General features: G+C 39.4%; 2 protein-coding genes across 2 annotated transcripts; both read left to right on the forward strand.

Annotated features, from left to right (window-relative positions):
* The first annotated feature begins 2061 nt into the window (after positions 1 to 2061).
* Positions 2062 to 3054, forward strand: LOC130941769 (uncharacterized). Its single transcript, XM_057870360.1, has one exon. It carries the CDS (start codon positions 2201 to 2203, stop codon positions 2621 to 2623), a length of 423 nt encoding a protein of 140 aa, XP_057726343.1. The 5' UTR covers positions 2062 to 2200; the 3' UTR covers positions 2624 to 3054.
* Positions 3055 to 13111: 10057 nt separating this feature from the next.
* Positions 13112 to 14003, forward strand: LOC130940317 (chaperone protein dnaJ 11, chloroplastic-like). The gene has a single exon (XM_057868429.1). The coding sequence runs from the start codon at positions 13237 to 13239 to the stop codon at positions 13663 to 13665; it is 429 nt and encodes a 142-aa protein (XP_057724412.1). The 5' UTR covers positions 13112 to 13236; the 3' UTR covers positions 13666 to 14003.
* The last annotated feature ends 2388 nt before the right edge of the window (positions 14004 to 16391 follow it).

Consider the following 16391-nt stretch of genomic DNA (forward strand, 5'->3'; position numbering starts at 1 on the left):
TGACTGCCTCGGTGGGCAGGTCTTGGATCTCTAAACATGCTTTGTTGAACTTTTCCATATAAGCTCGTAAGGATTCTCCGACCTCCTGCTTTATTCCTAGAAGGCTCGGCGCATGTTTCACTTTGTCTTTCTGGATAGAGAACCTCATCAAAAACTTTCTTGAGAGGTCTTCAAAACTGGTGACCGACCTCGGAGGGAGGCTGTCGAACCACTTCATCGCCGCTTTCGATAGGGTCGTCGGGAAAGCTTTGCATCGCGTAGCGTCGGAAGCATCTGCCAGGTACATCCGACTTTTGAAATTGCTTAAGTGATGCTTCGGATCCGTAGTTCCGTCATAGAGGTCCGTATCGGGGCTTTTGAAGTTCCTCGGAACTTTTGCCCTCATTATGTCCTCGATGAAAGGATCCTCCCCTCCTAAGGGCGGTTCTTCTCGTTCGTCATGAGAGTTCCGACCTTTGAAGAAGGATTCTAACTTCAAGAGTTTCCTTTCTAACTCTTTTCGTCGTTCCATCTCCTCTTTTAGGTTCTTCTCAGTCTCCCTTTGTCGCTCCCGTTCTTGTTCTAACTGTTCCAGGCGACTTTGGTGGACGTGGACTAATCCCATGAGTTCAGTTGCATGGGATGGTCCATCTTTCTCCGATTCGCGCCCTTCTGAAGAATTCACCTTCGGATTTTTGATTCCGGAGGTACCTTCTCTGTGCTGATCGTTGGTTCCCTGGTGAAGGGTCAAGTCTGCGTCATTATTTCCGGTGTCCAGATTCTCTTGTTCAGAATCTGATTCTAGATGACCCTCTTCGGGGGATCTGTCCGCCATCACTGGTTGATCTCTCGGGTCCCCGGCAACGGCGCCAATGTTACGGTGGGTAACCGGAGATTAATGGATTGGATGACGTTGGTTGGCCCAATCGTTGGAAAGAGGAGGCCTTCGTGTGGATCGTCACCTGGAGGGCCTCCGTCCGACTTGTGCACGTGAAAGAATGGGGGTGGTACCTGCAAAGACACTCCAATGCCTAAATCAGCAAGAGCGTAAGCAGGTCTGGAGAGTATTGGGACTTAGAGATACCTGAGGAATGTCAGTGTATTTATAGTGGTGAACCAATAACCACCGTTGAAGTAGTGCCACTTTTTTAGGGTGTTAACCGTCCATTTATCTTAGGGATGTTAAGATACGGATACTGGAAATGGTTAGAGAGATTTTAGGGGTAGTTACTCATCTGAATGAGTGCTTATCTGCCAGCTAACCCTCGTTCCCGACTTCTTTAGAACAAGTCGTGGTGAACACCAACTTCGTAAGACGAAGGTCGGTGCCGAGTAAGGCTCAATCCGTAAGATTATGCCTTTTGTTTGGACCTAAATCTTTACTGTTGGGCCAGAGTATGAACAATACCCTTCTCAATAAACAAATACTTTTTATTTATAAAAAATAAGGCATCAAATTCTCATTACTTAATTAATAGACTAAATAGAATAATTACGAGTGGGAAATATATTCTCAAGTGCTTTTACATGAGGATATATATCACAAATTCACAATCAACCGCATATGCCATATAGTATGGTGATACCGCTAAAAGCCTAATAAAGTAAAACCAAATCAAGCGTCGGTTCACACAGATTTTGTGAAATATTATTTTATTCCATCTGGTTATCATTTAAAAACCAATACGATTATTATTATTTTCGTGAAAAATATCTTCCTTCTTCTAAACTTGAAAAATCGAATGGACACCTGTAGCCCACGCATCAATTATATTCAATGAGCTTAATAAAATTATTGGTGATCACTTGTATCAAAATAAAATTTAATTTTGATTCGGTATAAACTTTTACATGCATTTAATTATATAACATTATATTAATACAAATATTATCTTTTATATTCATGACAATGTAAATTAATTTATTTTATTAATATATTAAAATTAAACACATCAAAATATCGATAATAATTAAAATTGGTTAAAAATTTTATATATCTAATTAAATGATCTAATATAACATGTGTCTGTATCTTATTTTTTTTTTCATGTTGATGTGAGTACCAAAATTATTATCCCCTTTTAATCTTATTGCTATCTTTCATTTATTGTTTTTTGAGTATATAACAAGACTAGTAAGATTATCTCATCTCACTTCACCGTAGCCATAAGATTATTATAATTAAGATCCCACAAAGCACTTCACAGATAAGAGAGAAGGGATGGGAGTGGTGGTTATTGACGGCACGACCGTTAGGGATTTCGTTAACGACGATGCACACTTCAACAAGAGCGTTGATGAACAATTCACGGCGCTTGATACCAACAACGACGGCGTTTTGTCACGCTCCGAGCTCCGCACCGCCTTCGAGTCCATGAGGCTCATCGAGACGCACTTCGGCATCGATGTTGCTACTTCGCCGGAGGAACTCAAGAAACTCTACGATTCCATCTTCGAGAGGTTCGATGGTGATGGAAGCGGCGACGTCGACAAGAACGAATTCCGATCCGAGATGAAGAAGATCATGCTCGCAATCGCTGACGGTTTGGGATCTTTTCCGATCCAGATGGTTCTCGAAGATGATGACAACAGCTTGCTCCAGAAAGCTGCAGATCTCGAAGCTTCTAAGACCGCCACTGCTTGATTTCCGCCGTCATCGGCGGTGGCGGTGGCGGTGGCTCCGCCTTCCTTCTTTTGTTACTTATCTTGGTATCACGTTGTCGTTTTGTGTTGTTTTCAGTTGTCGTTTTGGTTATGTGGAAATAATGAGTGGCGACTGGTACGGGAATTAACTTTGTAGTTTGTATATGTCTTTTTTTTGTTTTGTTTTATTGGGCCTTTTTTATATGTAAGATGAATAATAAATAAGCGGGCCTAGTAACATGAAAATGGGCCCAATGTGAATCCAAAGTAGTGAATAATGTAGCTACAAAAAGTAGAAAGAAAAACGCCTACAAAAACTTCACATGTAGAGCTCAATCTGTGGACAAAAACATAGTCACTTCATTTTAGCTTTGGGTTTGAAACTAGGAAAGTACCGAAATTAACAGTTATTGTGATTTGCGTGATTGGTGATATGATCGTAAAGCGAAGTGGTGTATTTACACTTTCATTTCATATAATGTGTTACTTTAATTCCTTGTGTCACTGGCACCAAGGTAATCCTAAATATTATTTGTTCCGCAAATCATGTTCAAAGTGCAATGCATGAGGAAATATACTTTAGGCGAAAACATGGAACAACGCGAGTATGACAAAACTACTCTTCCCCACATGTAATGTCATCCAATTCTCCGAGTGTGATTAAATTAGGCCAGACGAAAAGAGAATAGTGATTCATGAGGCACATTTTCGCATATGCACGTTGAATCTACTACGAAGATCGTGATCTTCTTATTTTGGATAGAAACTTTTGTCTCATACATACGATTTTTTTTAAAGTAACTTGATTTTACGATTTTTTGTGTTATAATCTATAGTGTCAAAATAAAACTAACGTAATTTTAAAAAAGTTATATTATCAGAATGTTATTATGAGTAACAATATTAGTTTGGAGAAAGTATTTTCACCCAAAAAAAAATTATTTATGTCGGTTTGATGATTTGTTCCTGATACGTAGCCTACAACCTCGGTCGTTAAACCTTATCTTATCAACACAAACCTCGGTCAAACAAATGCATATCTCAACAAAATCAAATAAATAACACACACCACTAAATCCGAGGACTAAAACAGAACTCAGAATCTCAACTGACTAGGATTAACGTCATCAAGATATCCTCGGTAAACAAGGAAAATTTCTAAACAAACGCCAACTAAACAATTTTCGAGGCCTATATAAACAGAGACATAACCTCGGAATAGAAGAGGTCACAGAACTTACTCTGATTTATTCCTCTCATTTTCTTATAACTCACATTTTTACTTGAGCGTCGGAGTCCTTTTTGCAGGTGCTCCCGCCGCGATGTTCCAACTCAGTCGACGTATACCTCTCCCACCTGAGCACAGCAGCAGGCAGTAGGAGTTACTATACCTCGGCCCCATACGCACGGAACATTTGGCGCCCACAGTAGGGACCTGAGTTGATCTAACCCTACTTTTACTCTTAGATATTCTCCGTTTCTTTTCTTGTGTGCAGGGATTCTGACCTCCCAGACATGGCTGAAAATGGAGCTCAATCCTTCAACCAAGCCGAGCTGCTAGCCCAGATGGCCGAACTCCAGGCGGAAGTCCGTAGGCTAGCCGAGCTCTCCACACAGAATAACACAGGCAAACATGAGGAAAGTAGCTCCAAGAACGCGGCCTTGGGAAACTCAGACCCCTTAAGCATCACCCCACCAAAGGAGAAGTTGACGCTAAACAATCCCTTCTCTAAAGAAATCACAAACTTCAAGATGCCTAAGAATTTCGTTCTGCCTAACTCCCTGGAACCTTACAAGGGGATTGGTGACCCCCGATCTCACGTTAAAAATTCCAATCCATGATGTTCTTTAACGGCCCTAATAATGAACCTATACTATGTCGTTCTTTTCTTACTTACCTTGATGGTGCTACTTTATTGTGGTTTTCTAAATTATCTGCAGGATCAATTTCATGTTTCGAGGATTTGGCGAGGTCTTTTATTGACTACTTCGCCGCCTCGAGGATCTATGTCCACGGCTCAGATTACCTGGGGAAAATCAAACAGGGACAACATGAGAGTCTGAAGGATTACTTAACCCGGTTCGCTGATGCTACCATGGAGATTCCGGACTTGGACCCTAACATCCACCTACACGCACTCAAGGCCGGACTCAGGCCTGGGAAGTTTAGAGAAACAATAGCAATAACCAAACCCAAAACATTGGAAGAATTCCGAGAAAGAGCTGCAGGCCAAATGAAGATCGAGGAATTGCGAGAAGCACAAAAGATGGACAAACAGCCGACCAGAAAGGAGGACGAAAAGACATTCAGACCACCGAGCAGGAAAGATCAGAAGAAACCCTTCAGGCTCACTCCAAAGTTCGATACCTACATCAGATTCAACACAAAAAGGGAGAACATAATTAAGGTGATCCTCAACGCCAAAATAGTCAAACCTCCCACCAGAGCAGAAAGCTATCAAGATCAATGGTTTGTAGACAGAAGCAAGCATTGTGCCTTCCATCAGAAGTATGGACATACAACGGAAGAATGTGTGATAGCCAAGGACCTATTAGAAAGATTAGCTCGGCAGGGCCTCTTAGACAAATATGTCGAAGGTCAGAAAAGCAGAGAAACCAAGAAAGAGTCAGAGGAGCGGTCAACAGAGAGAAAAAAAGGAAAATGGACAACAACAGATCCTCCCAGGGGAATCATAAACTGCATATCAGGAGGATATGGAGGAGGAGGCGAAACAAGCTCGGCCCGAAAGAGGAGCTACCGAGCAATGCTGGCAATCGAAGGAACAAATCCTACAACAAAGCACAAGATGACAGAGCCAGAGATAACCTTCTGCCAGGACGACCTAACAGGCCTAAACCTTAATGACCCAGTCGTGATCTCCATCCACAGGAGAGTTATTGGTAAGAAAAGTCCTTCTGGACCCAGGTAGTAGCGCTGATGTATTATTTTATTCAACTTTCGTAAAAATGCAACTATCTAAAAAAGCCATGCAGCCCTCATCCGGAGAACTTGTTGGGTTCTCCGGAGAAAGGATCCCGATAAAAGGGCACATATGGTTGAAAACAACTATGGGTGACCCCCCATTATAGAAAACTATTGACGTCCAATACCTCATAGTTGACTGCTCTAGTCCTTATAACATTATTCTTGGAAGGCCCGCCCTGAATAATTTCAGAGCGGTAGTATTAACGTTACACTTGTGTGTTATGTTTCAGGTACAAAGCAATAAGGTAGCAACCGTACATTCAGATCGACAACAAGCTCGGCAATACTACAATGCCAGCTTAAAGAAAGCCAGCAACGAACCTAAGACTAACCAAAGGGCGGGAGTAACGCATACCGCATCTGAGGTATTGTCCCTAGCGGAACTGGATCCAAGGGAGGATTTTCAAGAAAGGCCAGAACCAACGGACGAGCTTGAGAAGATCCCCCTGACGCCAAAAGCCGAACAGTTTACCTATCTCGGCCGAGCTCTAGAGGGAGAGGAGCGAGCAAGGCTAATAAGAGTACTCCAAGACAACGCTGACTTATTTGCCTGGACACCAACAGACATGCCAGGGATAGATCCGAATATAATCTGCCACAAACTCGCCATAAACAAAACAAGCAAGCCAATTGCCCAGAAAAAGAGGAACCTCGGAGCAGAAAAAATAAAGGCAGCCCTTGAAGAGACAAAGAAACTTCTCAACGCCGGCTTCATAAAAGAGCTTCGCTTCACCACATGGCTCTCAAATGTGGTAATGGTAAGAAAACAATCAGGTAAATGGCACATGTGCGTCGACTTCACAAATCTAAATAAAGCTTGTCCAAAATATGCGTATCCTTTACCTTGCATTGACAAATTAGTAGATAACACTTCTGGATTTAAAAGTTTAAGCTTCATGGATGCATACTCTGGATACAACCAGATCCTCATGCACCCAGAAGATCAAAACAAAACAGCCTTTATAACAGAACACAGAAATTTTTGCTAAAAGTTATGCCATTTGGTCTTAAGAACGCAGGAGCAACAGACCAGCGGCTCATGGACAAGGTTTTCCAACAACAAATAGGAAGGAACATGAAGATCTATGTAGATGATATGGTAGAAAAATCTCGGAACAAGGATCACACTGTGATGATCTAGAAGAGGTCTTCCAACAAATCCGAGCATATAACATGAAACTAAACCCAGAAAAATGTGCATTCGGAGTTCAAGGAGGAAAATTCCTCGGATTTATGCTGACCTCACGAGGAATTGAAGCAAACCCAAAAAAATGTGAAGCTATTCTCAAAATGAACAGTCCAAAAACAATAAAAGAAGTACAACAACTAGCAGGACGAGTTGCCGCACTATCACGTTTTCTACAGGCAGTAGCAAACCGATCATACCATTTTTTTCCAAACAATCTCTAAGAATAAAAAGTTCAACTGGACAGAAGAATGCGAACGATCTTTCACAGAACTTAAGCAAATACTATCATCGCCACCAATCCTTCAAAAACCGGAGCTTGGTAAACCACTATATTTATACTTATCAGTTTCTAACCATGCCATTAGCTCGGTGCTAGTTTCTGAAACAGGGAAAACATAAAGCCCGGTGTACTACGTCAGCAGAATTCTACAACCGGCAGAAACCAGATACCCAAGAATAGAACAGCTCACCCTAGCCCTGGTCACAACAGCACAAAGACTAAGGCAATACTTCCAAAGCCACAGTATAATAGTCAAAACAAATCAACCACTTCGACAGATTCTAACCAAACCCGAGCTAGCTGGACGCCTAACAAAATGGTCCGTCGAGCTCTCCGAATACGACGTACAATACCAACCTTGGAAGACTCAAAAGCTACAAATACTAGCCGACTTTATCTCAGAGCTGACAACCGAGGACAAGGAAAAAGAATATAAACTTTATGTAGACGGCGCATCGAACAAAACCGAAAACGGAGCAGGCGTAACACTTAATGAAGGAGAACAAGTCATAGTCGAGCAGTCATTACAATTCTCATTTCCAGCAAGCAATAACCAGGCAGAGTACGATGCTCTTCTAGCCGGATTAAAGCTTGCCCAGGACTTACAAATACATCATCTCACCGTATACTGTGACTCACTACTCGTTGTCCAGCAAATCAAAGGCGACTTCCAGGTAAAAGATCCTTTGTTAGAGAGATACTGACTCATAACAAAGGATCTTATTTCAAAATTTCATGGGTTTAAAATAGTACATGTGAACCGGGAACAAAACACAAGAGCTGATGTTTTATCTAAATTAGCAACAACAAGGCCACATTCACACACACCAACACTTTCACAATTAACACTTGAAAAACCAAGCTTTGAATTAAATGGCATATTGAGCATTACACAGGATAAGGATTGGAGGACACCGTTTCTCGAATACATCTAAACGGGAGTTATCCCAACAAACGAGCAAAACCAATAACTCTTTCGAAGAAGAGCAAGCTACTACGCAGTAGTTGGAGAAAGCCTATACAGGAGAGGACTCTCACAACCTCTCCTAAAATGCCTAAACAAAAGCAAAGCCGAGATAGTAATGGCGGAGACATACGAAGGGGTGTGTGGAAATCACATTGGAGGCCGAGCATTATCCACCAAGATATTACGAGCAGGATACTATTGGCCAACAATGAAGAGAGACTGCATAGCCAAAGTAAAAAAATGTGACAATTGCCAAAAGCACGCCATGATATCCACAACACCAGCATAGAAGCTACACACTCTAGAGGTAAGTTGGCCTTTCGATAGATGGGGGTTGGATATCCTCGGCCCCTTTCCGAAAGCGCCAGGACAGGTAAAATTTCTTTTAGTATCAATAGATTATTTCTCAAAATGGATTGAAACACAACCCTTGGCGCGGATAACAGCAGAAAATGTGAGATCTTTCCTTTGGAAAAATATCATCTGCCGCTATGGTATACCTAGAGAAATAATCTCCGACAATGGCCAACAATTTACAGATCAACACCTCACCTTATTTTCACAAAACTTCAATATAAAACATCATTTCAGCTCGGTTGAGCATCCAGAGACAAACGGCCAGGTAGAATCAGCTAACCGAGTCATTTTGCAGGCCTTGAAGAAAAAATTGGACGATGCTAAAGGCGAATGGGCCGACCTTGTCCCAGAAGTCTTATGGGGCTACAACACGACAATTCAATCATCAACCGGAGAGACCCCCTTCAAATTGGTTTATGGGGCAGGAAGCCCTTATACCTGTAGAAATCAGAGTGCCAACCCTCCGAACCGAGCTATATGATCAGAACAAAAACAACAAAGAGAGAACAGCCGACCTAGAACTCGTGGATGAAGAAAGAGAAATAGCAACGATAAAACACCTAGCGATGAAACAGTTCTTACAAAAACGACATAACAAAAAGATCGTCCCAAGAACATTCGAAAGTGGAGAGCTCATCCTCAGAAAAACAGAGGAGGCAAGAAAGCCCAAAGCCCACGGGAAGTTAGCAGCAAACTGGGAGGGGCCATTCCGAATTTACAAAGTGCTCGGCAAGGTAGCATATCAACTGGAGACCTTACTAGGAGAACCAATATTAGGCAATTGGAATGTATCCTCTTTAAAGAAGTATCAATCATAATGTATACAAAGCAGATGAAGGTACTCTTTTTCCCATTTGAGGTTTTTATCCCAAGTAGGGTTTTACTCAATGGGTTTTAACGAGGCCGGACGCCATATCTAAATTTTCTTTCAAAACAAGATATCCGTATCCTGCTACTCATCATACTTTACTTTTTCAAATATTTCCAAACAAACGAAAACGGCCAGTAAAGACTACCAAATTAGTTATACAAAGAGACGTCTAGCCAAAAACAAACATACATGTATGCATATCAAAACAAACAAATCCGAGCTTCATACTCGGACGCATCTTAACAGCCAAACAGCAAAGTCAAATATTACAAAGACCATTGTAACATTTCAAAATAACATAAAAAAAAAATTCAAAAAACCTAGCCAAATCATCATTCTATTTTATTACCAATACTAGAGCTGTCGCTTCACTTATCAACCTCATTGTCAATCAGCTCTCCGTTCACAATGATCTTCGTCGCATCCAACTTATCGGCATTAACCTCAGGAAACAAAACACAAACTTGAGAAATAGCCCTCTCAAAACCTTGTGCAAAACCCTCGTAAACCTCGGTTTCCAACTCCTTCACTCGAGCTGCCAATTGATCATTCTCAGATTTCAAAACCTTGTTATTTTCAGCAACCAATGAGTGAAGACGCTTCTCTTCAATAAGCTCATCCTCTTTCGCCTTTAAAGACGACGAAAGTTCAATAATCATCTTATCCTTTTTCTGAATAGCAGAAGACAGCTCAGCAATGTTAACAGAATCCTTCACCTCAGACTCAACAACAAGCTCCTGAGCCCTCCCAATAGCAACAATCCGAGCTCCAATAACCTGCAATAAAGAAGGTTCAGTAAAGAAAGTAAAGATAGAAAGCAAACAAAGAAAGAGAAGATACCTGAAGAAAATGGCTAGTTCCGGCCCGACCAACCTCTTCAATCATCTTAGAGTCCTCGGGAAAATGACACAGTTCATCAGCAAGGGTGGCAAAGGGAAAGAACCTTGACCATAAGGATCTCATGTTGTCATCCTCCCGATAGGCATGAAGCCTCTTTTGAGATCCATATGCAGCTTCAACAATTGGTAACACCGAAGAGTTCTCCTCTTTACTCTCAACTACCTCGGCGCGAGTCTTCACCCTTTTTCTTTTTGAACGAGGATTAACATCGGCCTGAACAGCAGCACCACCTTCTTTACCCGCATCGGTGGTCGATCCTTCTTTCTCATTCTTTTTCCTCTGGCTAAAAAAGGACTTTAACCCAGCAGTAGTGATGGTGGGGGGTTTTCAGTTGCAAACAAAATCACAAAAGCCAAATATCAATACTAACAATACCAATACATCAACAAACCATACCAGGAGCGATTACCTAAATAATCCAAAACCGCCTCCTTATCTGACTCCCACTTCAACAACTCAGCAACAGACAACAACCCAACCGACTCCAACGCCTCTAACAAAAATTCCAGCACAGCGTTATCATTAGAAACCCTATCATCAACGTCAAGCACCTGGACTGGTTCGGGAGACCAGGAGAGAGGAAATCTAGCCTCTAAGAATTCATCAAGATAAAAAGGAAATTCATCATCGACACTTCTAACCTTGACAAACATTGTCTTAAAATCCTTATATGAAGATTTATACAAAGAAAATACTGAACGACGAGGATGGCTACTAAGATTCACCCATAATCCCCGCCTGACCCCCTTGGACTGAAACAAGGAAAAGAAGACCCTAAGGGAAGGAGGCCGCTCTAAAATATCCATTAAAATTTCAAAAGCACGAACAAAGCCCCAAGAGTTAGGATGTAATTGAGAAGGAGCGCAATTCAACCAGAATAAGACACCACACTCAAAATCTGTAAAGGAAAATCGGACACCCAGCTCAATTAGCAGACATGAATACAGATAGAAGTAGGACCAACCATCAATCCGCTCACACACACGATCTCCCTCCTCACAAGGTAAAAGTTTTATCCTGATCCTATGTCCCTTCCTAACCCATACATTTGAACCTAGTACCCTCATGGACTCAAGATCATTAAACATAGACACACACTGCTTCACCTGCTCACTAACCCAGTTACAAGGATCGCCCTCTTCTACAGTAACCTTACCCTTTTCCATGACAGTAGAACAAACAAAAAATAAGGAAGAAGATAAGAGGGGGAAACTGGAGTCCTTTAAAACAAACCTTTGGTACTCATTCTTTTTCTCCTCTGATAGTAAAAACTCAGACTAACATCAAGCAGGAGTTACCTATAACAAATCCAATAATAAAGCATGGGGTAACGAAACGGTTTACAAGCGACAACTTAAAACCGCCCCAATCTTAACCGTCCAAAAGCCACAATAAAGATCAACGACCAAGATTGCACAGGAAACTGCACCATGAACTCACATCAATCATTTCAGCGCGGGAAACAAAACGGCAATTAAATGCTCACTTTTCTCTTTCCCAAGGAAGCCAAGACAAACGCAAAACGCAAAGTCACGATAGCAAATCCAAATACTAATGAAGAAAAAAGTTCGCCCTTGTTCCCTTAAGGACACAAGGCGACCTTGGGGGCTATGATACGTAGCCTACAACTTCGGTCGTCAAACCTTATCTCATCAACACAAACCTCGGTCAAACAAATACATATCTCAACAAAATCAAATAAATAACAAACACCACCAAATCCGAGGACTAAAACAGAACTCAGAATCTCAACTGACTAGGATTAACGTCATCAAGATATCCTCAGTAAACAAGGAAAATCCTTAAACAAACGCCAACTAAACAATTCCCGAGGCCTATATAAACAGATACATAACCTCGAAATAGAAGAGGTCACAAAACTCACTCTGATTTATTCCTCTCATTTTCTTATAACTCAGATTCTTATTTGAGCGTCGGAGTTATTTTTGCAGGTGTTCTCGCCGCGATGTTTCAACTCAGCCGACGTATACCTCTCCTACCTGAACACAGCAGCAGGCAGTAGGAGTTACTATATCTCGACCCCATACGCACGGAACAGTTCCCATTACTATAATTTCAAGAAGCTAGCTGTTGTGTCTTGTGTGCATGTTTACATACAAGTTTACGTTTCCCCAATAAGACTTCACCAAAATTTGAGTTTCGTTCCACAGTTGATTTCTCTTTTAGAAGACTTTCTTAATTCGACTAAATTATAAAAGTTTTAATCATGATCAATCAATTTCTCTCATCCAAAGTAGAAGTTATTGTCATATGCAAAATAGGGAAAAATAAAAATTTTAACATGAAAAAAAAAATAAAGTGTTTAAAATTATAATTTAAAAAAAATTTAAATTGTAAAATTATTAAATTTAGTATAAATTTTATAAAATTAATAGACTCATTTAAAATTATAAAATTAAAATATTTTAAAAATTAAATTAACATTCTTGTATTATAATTATATTATTATATTACGTATATATTAAAATTAGTTATTAATATAAAATATATAATAAATAAATTAAATTATACATATATTTATATATAAATATACTAATAATTAATTTTAATGTATAAATAATATTTTTAATAATTATACGACTCAATAAATAGGAATTACTCCATATGCAAGATAGGATAAGCCGATAAGGTGTACACTCATGGTGTGAGTCAGCACGGATAAAGAATTAAAAAAAAAGCTGAAATCTGATTTGTATTGGATAAATTAACACTGGGACCAGCCAATGAAATAGTCAATTTACTAATTAACTTAAACAAATATCAACAATTTGAATGTTATTTTATATACGTATTAATTTATTAGTTAATAATAAATGAATAAATGAAATTTTAATTCGTAACAGCGAGAGTTCGATTTAAAAAAGAAAAACGGGAAACAACAGCGGGACCCATCACTTTCCCACTCTTACTCTTGAGAGTTCACGTATCACACAATTCACTTTTTCTTGGTTTCGTTATATATGGCACCGCAAATTCCTCTTCTTCCATTCCTCTAAAACTCTTCAACGTAACGAAAGGAAACGAAACGAAACGGTGTCGTATCATGCTATCCTCATCTTTCTCTTCGCTGCGCCACGTCAGATCCCGGCCAACATTCGCTGCCGGGGCCACTACTTCCCCGACGTCGGAGAATCAACAATCATCGAGTCTTTCTCTCCACGCAACAGCGTCATTTTACGAGATCCTCGGGATCCCCGCCTCCGCGTCGATCCTCGAGATCAAGACTGCGTACCGCCGACTAGCCAGGGTTTGCCATCCCGACGCCGCGACTGTGACCGGCGGTCGGAACGTATCGTCGGACGAGTTCATGAAGATCCATGCTGCTTACTCTACGTTATCGGATCCTGAGAAGCGCTCCAGCTATGATAGGAGCTTGCATCAGCGACGGCGGATTCCACTGACCGCGACGACGCCGGAGTCAAGGTTTCCCGGTTACGGTGGGCGAAGATGGGAAACGGATCAGTGCTGGTAGCGAGCTGACTCGGTGAGTTAAGGAAGAACGAGTTAGTTAGCTGAACTTTGGGTCTTAAACTCAATTCTTAGGCGTAGTTATTAAATTAGCCTTTGATTGTGTGTAATTACTAATTAGTAGTTAATTAGTAGTTAATTACGTTGGTGCGTGCAACCTGTGTTATATTCTACATGTCATTACTATTCCATACAAAAGAAAGAAGCACCTCTCTATTTATTAGTAAACTTCTTTGAAGTATTCTACTTATTACAACTACGGTATAAAACTGCGTAGAAAAAGAGTGCCGCTAAATTTTAATAGGTTAAAAATCTTTAGAAAGTTGATTCTCTTGTAATTAATCTCCCAATGTTTTTAGTTTTATCTTTTGTATAATACCTTTAATTAATTTCTATTTTTATATTAATAAAATAACTAATTTTTATATTTGTTATAAAAACAATATTTAAATATATAAATTTAATTAGATGATTGTATAAAATTTTTTAGTCTTCATATATTAATACATCAAAATGAAACTCTAATAATAATATGAGTGGGACAAAGTCTAGGTGAAGAACTAACCAAAAAGTCAACAATTAGAACCGTTAATTGGTTTTTTTGTGTGGAAATGAAATGTAAAAGTAATAAGTAATAACATTACATTGGTGCAATCTACAAGTTTAATTAGAATCCTTTTATTGCACCCAAAGTCAACTCCTTCTAGCTAGGGCTATAAGTAACGAATTCACGTGTAATTGTATTGATTGGATTAATTCAATTTGAAAATGTCTTTAGAAGAAAATGGATACACTTCAATTTCAGTCTCCATTGATATTGATTAAGGATATCTGGTTATAAAAGATTGAAAATTCGATTATTATTCTCAATCTTACAATACGTGTTTGGATGGAAAGTTAACACTTTAGTGCTTGAAAGGGAAAGGCCAGAATATAGATAGCGATGAAAAACATTTATGTAATATATATATATATATATATATATATATATATATATATATATATATATGATGTAGTCAATTTTATATAAAATTAATAATTAAAAATTATTAAATAAAAATTTAGTTAAATTAATTAAATTATTTAATTAATTTTAACTATTAATTTTACATAAAATTAATTGGATCTAAATTTTTACTATACATTATATACACACAAAACTCTTGAGGATTTTATTTGATATAACATGTAGTGTATAACTAATAAACAACTTAAATAAGAGTGCACGTATTCTCATTTTTATTCATTTTATTAATTTAAAATTTAAATGATTATATTATACCTATTTCTTTTATTCCATCTCTTTACCCAAATATTCTCATTCCCTTCATCCGTTTATTATCAATCATCAATGATAATACAATTAATGTACACACAAACGTAATCTTTTGATTTCTATAACTAATAAACTATGCTCGTATTTAATTCATATCTCTTTACGTCAATATAACTCCACTTTTTTTTTTTTGATATTTTTTCATTTAATTTTATATTTATAGAATTTCTTTACAAATAATAACATTATTTATGCATGTCCAATTGACCCATTTAGGTTTTCGGACTGAGAAAAAAAAAAATTTTAATCACAAAACAGAGATCAATCATAAATTTTTTGACACAGGAAACACGCATAAAATCCAACCTTTTTTACCTTTTAGGCATAGATATACGAACATTTTAGTATTGTTCATCTTTGAAATTTACTTTACCAAATTTAGATAATTATGTATATATTATAAACTATATAATTTTGATTTTGAGAATTAATAGTGTTCATACCCTGATCCAATAATGAAGGCCCATGATCAAGCAAAAGACCTAATCCAAAGGGTTGGGCCTCACCAGTACCAATCTTCATCCTACGAAGTCGGTACTCACCACGACTTATTCTAAAGAAGTCGGGCACGAGGATTAGTTGACGGATAAACACTCATTCAAATGAGTAACTGCCTCTAGAATCTCTCTAACCACTTCCACGAGCCATATCCTAACCTCCCTAAGATAATGGGACGGTTAACACCCTAAAAATATGGCACTACTCCAGCGGTGGTTATTGGTTCACCACTATTACACTGACACCCCTCAGGTATCTCTAAGTTCCAATATATTCTAAACCTGCTTAATCCTTTGCTGACTTAAGCATGGAGTGTCTTTGCAGGTATCACCCCCCATTCCTTCACGAGCACAAGTCGGACGGAGGCCCCCGAGTTGCAGACCCACTTGAAAGCCTCCTCCTTCATACGTTTGGGCCAACCAACTCCATCCATCCCATCAATCTCCTGTTACCCACCGTAACATTGGCGTCGTTGCCAGAGACCCGAGAGATCAACCAGTGATGGCGGACAGATCCCCCGAAGAGGGTCATGTGGAGTCAGATTCTGAACAAGAGAATCTGGACACAGGTAATAATGATGCAGACTTCACCCTCCACCAGGGAACCAACGATCAACACAAGGAAGGTAACTCCGGAGTAAAAAATCCGAAGGTAAACTCTTCAGAAGGGCGCGAATCAGAGAAAGAGGGACCATCCCATGCAACTGAACTCATGGGATTAGTCCACAGTCACCTGGAACAGCTAGAACAAGAACGGGAGCGACAAAAGAAGACTGAAAAGAACCTAAAAGAGGAGATGGAATGACGAAAAGAGTTAGAAAGAAAACTCTTGAAGATAGAATCCTCCCTCAAAGGTCGCAACTCCCGTGACGAGCGAGAAGAACCGCCCCTAGGAGG

Source organism: Arachis stenosperma, chromosome 1 (assembly GCF_014773155.1).
Source record: "Arachis stenosperma cultivar V10309 chromosome 1, arast.V10309.gnm1.PFL2, whole genome shotgun sequence".
Lineage (NCBI taxonomy): Eukaryota > Viridiplantae > Streptophyta > Magnoliopsida > Fabales > Fabaceae > Arachis > Arachis stenosperma.